Source organism: Pygoscelis adeliae, unplaced genomic scaffold (genome assembly GCF_000699105.1).
Source record: "Pygoscelis adeliae isolate BGI_AS28 unplaced genomic scaffold, ASM69910v1 Scaffold328, whole genome shotgun sequence".
Taxonomy (NCBI): domain Eukaryota; kingdom Metazoa; phylum Chordata; class Aves; order Sphenisciformes; family Spheniscidae; genus Pygoscelis; species Pygoscelis adeliae.
The window spans coordinates 60,918-68,918 of NW_008825309.1; the positions used below are offsets into that span (position 1 = coordinate 60,918).

Here is an 8,001-nt window from a genome sequence, read left to right on the forward strand (position 1 = left end):
ACAAAATAAGTGACACACAGTGCAGTTGCTCACCACCCGCCGACCGATGCCCAGCCAGTCCCCGAGCAGCCGTCACCCCTCCCCCAGCCAACTGCCCGCAGTTTATATACAGAGAATGACGTCATATGGTATGGAATATCCCTGTGGCCTGTTTGGGTCAGCTGTCCTGGCTGTGCCCCCTCCCAGCTTCTCACTGGCAGGGAATGAGGAGCTGAAAAGTCCTCGACTAGTGTAAGCACTGCTCAGCAACAACTAAAACATAGGTCTGTTATCAACATTATTCTCATGCTAAATCCAAAACACAGCACTGTACCAGCTACTAGGAAGAAAATTAACTCTATCCCTGCCGAAACCAGGACAATTATTAATATCATCTATCTCACCATTTGTGCTAGTATCGGCAGCGCACCCAAAACACCTCTGCATTGAAGCGGCCCTCCCCATTTTCCCTGCTGCTCTCCTGTTCGATGAGCAGCCCCAAGAGAACATTTTGGCTGGTTGCAGCTCCCAAACAAGGTGCCCTGGCCAGTGGATGTGACAGGCAGGACATGTTTCATCTGTGTGCTCTCAGGCATGTGCTACTCTCCTCTGCCTGCAGAAGAGGAATGTGTTGGAGGGCAGGGAGGTGGGTCCCACCCTGGAAGACCCTAGAGCCTGCCTCAGGGGAGAAAGGGTAGAGGGATGGGACAGAGAGGAGAGGCACAACCCAGGAGAAAAAGCCCTCCCAAGGAGAAAGGGTGCAAAAGTGCAGCAGAAAGTGCTGGAGTGTGTCCAAAGAAGAGCAATGAAGCTGGTGAAGGGTCTAGAGAACAAGTCCTGTGAGGAGCGGCTGAGGGAACTGTGGTTGTTTAGCCTGGAGAAAAGGAGGCTGAGGGGAGACCTCATCGCTCTCTACAACTACCTGAAAGGAGGTTGTAGCGAGGTGGGTGTCGGTCTCTTTTCCCAAGTAACAAGCGATAGGACGAGAGGAAACGGCCTCAAGTTGCGCCAGGGGAGGTTTAGATTGGATGTGAGGAAAAATTTCATCACTGAAAGGGTTGTCAAGCATTGGAGCAGGCTGCGCAGGGAAGTGGTTGAGTCACCAACCCTGGAGGTATTTAAAAGACGTGTAGATGTGGCACTTAGGGATGTGGTTTAGTGGTGGACTTGGCAGTGTTTGGTTTATGGTTGGACTTGATTATCTGAAAGGTCTTTTCCAACCTAAATGATTCTATGATTCTGTGAAATTAATTGCTTGCACACTGAGGTTCAGTATCATTTGCAGCCATGGGTACAACCCCCTCTGTCCAACAGCAACCAGTTACCCTAGTTGTTGGTGGCTGGTTTATACCCAGTGCTTATCTGGCTTCAGATAGGGACAAATCCTAATGCTGTCCCAAGGAAAGGTCACGCTCTGGCCCTGCATCCTGTCCCGGTAGATCCTGTCGAAGGTCTCACTCTGTGCCACTGTGAAGTGGTTATCCCAGTCCTCGCAGATGCCTGAGGAAGAAGTGTTTTGGGCTCAGAGCCCACCCCAGCACGCAGCCCCCCTCTCTGCTCTGTAGGCACAAGGGGAGAGGCTCAGCTCTTGGGTCTGGCTACCCTCCCAGGGGGTTGTCCAAAATGAAGACCAACCCTGGAAACATTCAAGGTCAGGTTGGATGGGGCTCTGAGCAACCTGATCTAGTTGAAGATGTCCCTGCTTATTGCAGGGGGGTTGGACTAGATGACCTTTAAAGGTCCCTTCCAACCCAAACTATTCCATGATTCTATCCTACGATTCTATGAATCTATGGACCCCATTCTTCAGACCCAAATGCACCGTGATGTGGCTCTCTAAGACACCCTCGCTCTGGCTGTCCTCATGGGGGAGGACACCTGACAGGGGGGTCTCCCTGAAGTGTTGTGATGGGGTCCCTCTTGCTCACCCTTCCTCAGGAACTGGCCCTTCGTCTGGTCCATGATGTCTGCGGGGAGCAGGATGGAGCTGCACATTGGGTTCTCCCACATGGCCATGAAGGAGGCATTTTGCACCACTGAGGAGACAGCATCATCATCCAAATCCTGCCCCAGGAACCGGCAGAGACGTCTCACACTGCTGTGCAGGTCCTGCAGGGACAGACAGAGCCTGTTACCACCAAGTGGCTTGTGACACAGCAACATGTTTGGAGCTGGAGGGTCTGCCTAGGTGTCTAGCTGCTTCAGCTCTTCATAGGTGATGAAGAAGAAATTCTCTGTGTCCTTCATCTCCATCCAGCCTTGGACATGTTTGAACCAGGAGCCACGGGGCACTGAGGGGAGGCAAAAGGCAGTAGGGCAGGGCAGGGGATGTGCAAGGCTGAGGAGGGTTCACACAAGGTTGGGAGCAGGGCAGCCACGATGCAGGACAGAGCAACGGTGTCCAGGGAGCACGTGGGACTGGGAGGTTCAACTGCAATTGCAGCTGAGCAATGGGTTCTTCTCCAGCTACCTCCACCGTGGTAAGAGGTTGAGGCTAGAGGTGTGCAAGGCTCATGGGTAAGGTCCTGCCAGGGCTTTATAGGGCTTCTTGGCCAAGACTTCCTGAAGGTATCTGAACTCTGCAGGAGAAGGCAGGGAAATCCACTTTCCATCTGCTTCAAAGCACAAGAGGGCTTTGTGGGCCTGCGTCTCTCCAGAAGTGCTTTGCTTTCCTCCTGAGCCATTCACCTCTATCCTATGGGAAGCTTGGCTTCACAGCCATCATCAGAGGACAGTAGCAAGAGACCCTTGAGCCAGAGGTGATGGGAGACACCACCCACCCACCTCTTGCCTTGAGTAAGGCCCAAACCACATGCACGCTTTCCATTCAGAAAGTCCCTCAGGAATTGCTTGAAGGATGTGGGAACCTCATAGCTGTTGCACATCTTGGAAAAGTAGTAGTAGGAAATGACAACATCTCGAGGATCCTGTAGGGTGTAAATAACCTGGGGTAGAGTGCGTACAGGAGTGATATGCTCCCGGAGGGGAAGGAGAGCTGCAGGCCCTGGCACTGGGGTAGATCTGAAAATGGAGGGGTCTGCCACACAAGGACCAACTCTGTGCTAGACTCAGTCACGCAGACCTTGGGCAGGGGTCTCCATGAACACACAAGGCCCCTAGAGCCATTGGAGACTCTCCAAAATATCCAAGAGGGGAAGGATGTGAGATGGGGATCTGCATATTTCCATCTGGAGAGCATGGAGGACACTCACCACTCTCCTAGGCCAACACCAAGGTCCTCACCCAACACCCCTCACGCCAAGGTTCCTCAGATCCTGGGTGATGGTCTTCCCAGCCCTTCTGTCCCCCTTGAAGCCCCTTGGGTGCCTGTCCCACCTTGGTGCTGGAATGGGAGAAGGACTTGGGGAAGATGTGCCTGGGGAGGTAGCAGGTCAGCAGGTGAGGCAGGGGCGTAGCTGAGGGCTGACTCCAGACCCAGACCGGTTGAGAACCAGGGCATGCAGTCAGAATTCAGGACGGTTCGGCTCCAGATAGGGCAGCTGTGGCTGCAAATGAGGCTCAGGATCTTGGTCATCCACATGGTGCCTGCCAGGGAAAGCAGAGATGCAGGGCAGAGGACCCTGCCCAGGGGGTCGGGATGGGAGGATGTCACTGTGCCACAGCTCCATGGTCAGCGGCACCCTCAGCACTGAGTCTGTGCCCCACCAAGATATGGTGCTGCCCTGCCAATGCACAACCACTGCGGTAAACCCCCCCTAAAAAACATTCCTGTTGCCCACCACAAGGGAAGATTCACCTTCTGAACACCACCTGGAGGTATTTCCAAAGGCCTCACCTCTCTCCTGCCCCTCTCCACCCTTGGCCAGCCCCGCTGTCCACCCCTCGTACCAGACTTGGGGTAGGTGACATTGAAGATGTCACCGTCCCACACGAGGAACTCATTGTGGGCGAAACTCAAGCTGTGCTCGGAGTTGTAGGCAGGGGGGAACTTAATGCCTTCATATGTCGCATAGCGGACCGGCATCGTGTCTGGGTGGGGGTGGGGATGGGGATGAGGTGCTGCAGCTCTGCACCACTATGATGGGGAGGGAGAGAGACGGAGTAAGGGTGCTGACTCCAAGCCAAGAAACCTCTTCCCCCCATAGCAGGTCCCAAATAGGAGCCCAGCCATCCCATATCCCCAGCATCCCCCGATGCTGGGGATGTGGGATGTGTATTACGGGATAACCCACCCGGATACTCTCCAGTCCTTCCTTATGGGGACCCTACCTCAACAGCAGGTTGTGCGGATGGGGGAACTGCCGGCTCGTAGAGCATTTAAGGAGCTCTAGGGCTAAAAAAAATCCCTCCCCTTGCTGCCCCATGTGTTTGCCTGCCCTCACAGCTTGGAGGGGCGTCAAGCAGCCATCGTTGCAGGATCTCTGGCCAGTCAGGCTGATAGGAGGTAGAACTTCCCTGTCTGGTACCCAAAACCCAGCTTTGCTCTGCTCCGGGAGCTGCAGGTCCTTGGAGGTGCCAGGAGCTGGAGGGAGAATAAAAAGGGGAGGGGAAAGTTTTCTGCCCTTGTGCCACCATTCTGGAGCAAAGATTAGCAAGATCCAAAGTCCAGCAGGCATCCCCTTCCTGAGGACGGGGTGGGTGGGCTGGGATGCGGGAAGCACGCCAGTGTAGGTCCTTTAGGGAGCACGGTGAGGTGGGAAGCTGGTGTCCTGTGTCTTCTGCCCTGAACTCCAACCCCACTGCAAGAACCCCACTTTTCTCCCATGCCCCTTTGAACTCCCACCTAACCCTAACCCACCCTAACCTTTTCCTCCAAATACACTATTAAACAATTTCCCTGAGCTAAAGATCCTTTCCCAGTAAATTTCCCAGTAAATCCCAGTAAATTTAACAAACGCATTAAAAAATAGATTATTAAAATGGCTCATCAAAAAAAAAAGTCTTTCCCAGAAAGGCAGAGATGCTGCTACAGCAATAAGGGATGGGCCAGATCTTCTTTTTCATTAAAAACCTTCATGATTGCACTACAGGGAGAGGAAGAGAAGTTCTTCCTCCACTGAGGCACTATATGGTCTGCTGTAGATCCAAGGACGGGGATGTTTAATGCCATTAATTAGAAGCAACCAATGCTTCTTGTAAACAAGGCAGCCATGCAGTCATCTGCAAAATTGAAAGTATTTTCTACATGTTCCCCTAGGAATGCAGCAAGTATTCTGCTTTCTTGCAAAAGAACTGCTATTTTGAAAATTTTATGTAACGCGATATGCTGATAAAAGTAGACTGAAAAATAAGTCCATGGGGCGCGCGCAGTGTTTGAGAAGTAGTAAATATTGGCTTTGAGTGCATAGGACAGTTGTTTTTTTAAGACAACCAACTAAACCAGCAATTTCCCTTTGGATCCTGCTTTGTTTTCCAAGCAAACAGGAGAGAAAATGGGATTAAGAAATGTTTAAACACTTCAAAGAGTAATGTTAAGCCACCCCCAGGTAGGAGGTTAACAGTGGAAGTGGGAAATTAAAATTAACCCTTGGGACTACCCATCACCTTCCTTGCTTTGAGTTAAGCAACAAGTTAAGCAAAACTAAAAAACACAGGAAAAACCTCGAAGTGTTACCAAATTTTTTTTCTTTGCAATCTGAGCGGGTATCTACATTTTTCAGAACAGACCTAAAAAAAAAGCTATCAGGTTTTTTATAATCAACAGTTAATAAATAACCGTAGGCTTCCCTACCTCCAAAAAGTAAGTATACTAGCATAACTAATTATTAAAAATGAGATAACAAATGTTTGTAAACACCTTGGCACGGATAAAATGTTAGTTGAAAAATGTCAGTCTGTATTTTAGAAATACATATTACATCATTTTTAAAAGGCATTAAAACATTATAAGCAGTGTTTGGTTAGTTAAGATATAGAGAAAACCAAAAATGAATGTGTTAAGTTTCAGATATTTTTAAGTTTTCTTATTAAAAAAAACCATCCATGCTACTGGGGGAAAAAAGAGAAAAAAAAGCAAAGACAGGATTTTAAACTGCAGCCAGGGCATTTAAGTTAAACTTTAAGGAAAAGCCTGTAATTATAAAGACTGTCAAGTATTAAAAATATTAACGTGCAACAATTCCAAATCAAACTTGTCATCTCAGAATAGCAATTAAACAATATTTAAAAGCTAAGAACGAATGAATGCATGCTAGCCTTTTAAAACATAGTGATGAGGCATGAATATAAAAAATTAATTTCTTCAGCACTCAGGTTTTAGAAAGAAAACCCAATCTTACCCAAACTAGAATCCACAGCAATTTAGAATGAATTAAAATTAGTTAATTAACTGAAGTTACCACTTCAAAATTAATTAAAGCAGTAATAGAGGAGTGAAGTCTCATTAAAGAAAACCCATTTGTGCCAAAGCGGAACAGAAATCAAACACATCACGCTTTCCAGGAGGCCGTGCAGTTACCCTGCTGCTGCAGGTCCAACAGGACGTTGTCCCCAGTTGGGTGGAAAATCAGAAATAAAGCAGAAAAAATATTAATATCTGTTTTGGAACAGTGCTTTTTCAGATCTCACCTGGATGGGATGCACTGGCGAGGCACTCTGGGTAGGCACTGAATGGTTAATCTAAGACAGAGATGGCAAAAGGTGGTTTGTTTCAGGATCAGTCAAGTTCTGGGTCTTCTCTGGAGGCACCTGGTGGCGCTCACAGGTGATGGGGAGCAGCAACATGCCCAGATGGGATTATGAGGGGCATGAGATGCCTCGGGGATGTGACTCCCTGCCCTTCGCCGCTGAATATAAAGGGAATCTGGCAACTTTTAGGTGCTGACTAAGTGCAGCCCTCCAGGCTGGTTAGCATGGTGGTCCTCTGTTGGAATGCCTCAAAGAGGTCCATGTCACCACGTCATCATGCCTCAACCTCCACCAGTTGCCGCAAGCCAAGTCCTTCCCGGCATCCCAAGCATGCAGCAGATCGAGTTGCTGCACTAGGCGGTCCAAGCAATCTGGAGAGACATGGAGACAATGCTCATCCGGGCTGATTGCACTGGGCACCTCCAAGGACCTCCTTCACCTCCTCCGATTGTGGTTATCTGCAACCTCAGTTTGTCTTTTTTTTCTGTTTTTATTTTATTTTTTGAAACATGGTGTGGCTTTGCAACCAGCTTCTGCGTTTCTTTTATTTCCCTGCTTGGTGCAGCTCCAAGTGGCTTTGTAGCTCCCTGTTTGCTTTGCCTCGTGGCAACCGCGGGTCCTTTGAGTCACTCACAGCCTTTTCAAACCAAGGGCAAGTATTTGAGCTCTTTGAAAATGTTTGCCTAAGGGTTGGTGGTGATTGTCTTGTGTTATTGGTTTATCTTGAGTCCTCTTGCATTGCCACTTTGGGAGGTGGATGGAGGGTTGGGTGGTAGGAACATCTCAGAGCTCCCCCGTAGTGAACCCCAAAGGGCCAGTTTGGGTGGAGACCAAACAAGATGAACCCTTTGGGTGCTGGGGCTGGATGCAGCAGGGCTGCGCACCTCCCTTTTACGCTGCGGGTGGTGAAACACCGGCCCAGGTTGCCCAGAGAGGTGGTGGATGCCCCATCCCTGGAAACATTCCAGGTCAGGTTGGACGGGGCTCTGAGCGACCTGATCTAGTTGAGGATGTCCCTGCGGGCACACACGTGTCCCCATACACACCCATCCGCTCCAGGCGTGTCCCTGCACTGCACACGCGGGTCCCCATGCCCACACACGTGCTCCAGGCATGTCCCTGTACTGCACAGGCGTGTCCCTGCACTGCACAGGCGTGTCCCCACATGCACACGCGTGTCCCCATGCCCACACACATGATCCAGGCACGTCCCTGCACACCACACGCGGGTCCCCACGGGCACACGCGTGTCCCCATGCCCACACACGTGCTCCAGGCACGTCCCTGCACACCACATGTGGGTCCCCACAGGCACACGCGTGTCCCCATGCCCACACACATGATCCAGGCACGTCCCTGCACACCACACGCGGGTCCCCACGGGCACACGCGTGTCCCCATGCCCACACACGTGCTCCAGGCACGTCCCTGCAC

General features: G+C 50.6%; 1 protein-coding gene across 1 annotated transcript; it reads right to left on the minus strand.

The window, feature by feature from the left end:
- Positions 1 to 1,324: 1,324 nt before the first annotated feature.
- Positions 1,325 to 3,964, minus strand: SULT2B1 (sulfotransferase family, cytosolic, 2B, member 1). The gene is given in 7 exon segments (XM_009330243.1): positions 1,325 to 1,479; positions 1,908 to 2,088; positions 2,164 to 2,270; positions 2,798 to 2,924; positions 3,316 to 3,402; positions 3,458 to 3,525; positions 3,829 to 3,964. Coding segments are annotated over 7 exon segments (861 nt in total).
- Positions 3,965 to 8,001: the final 4,037 nt, after the last annotated feature.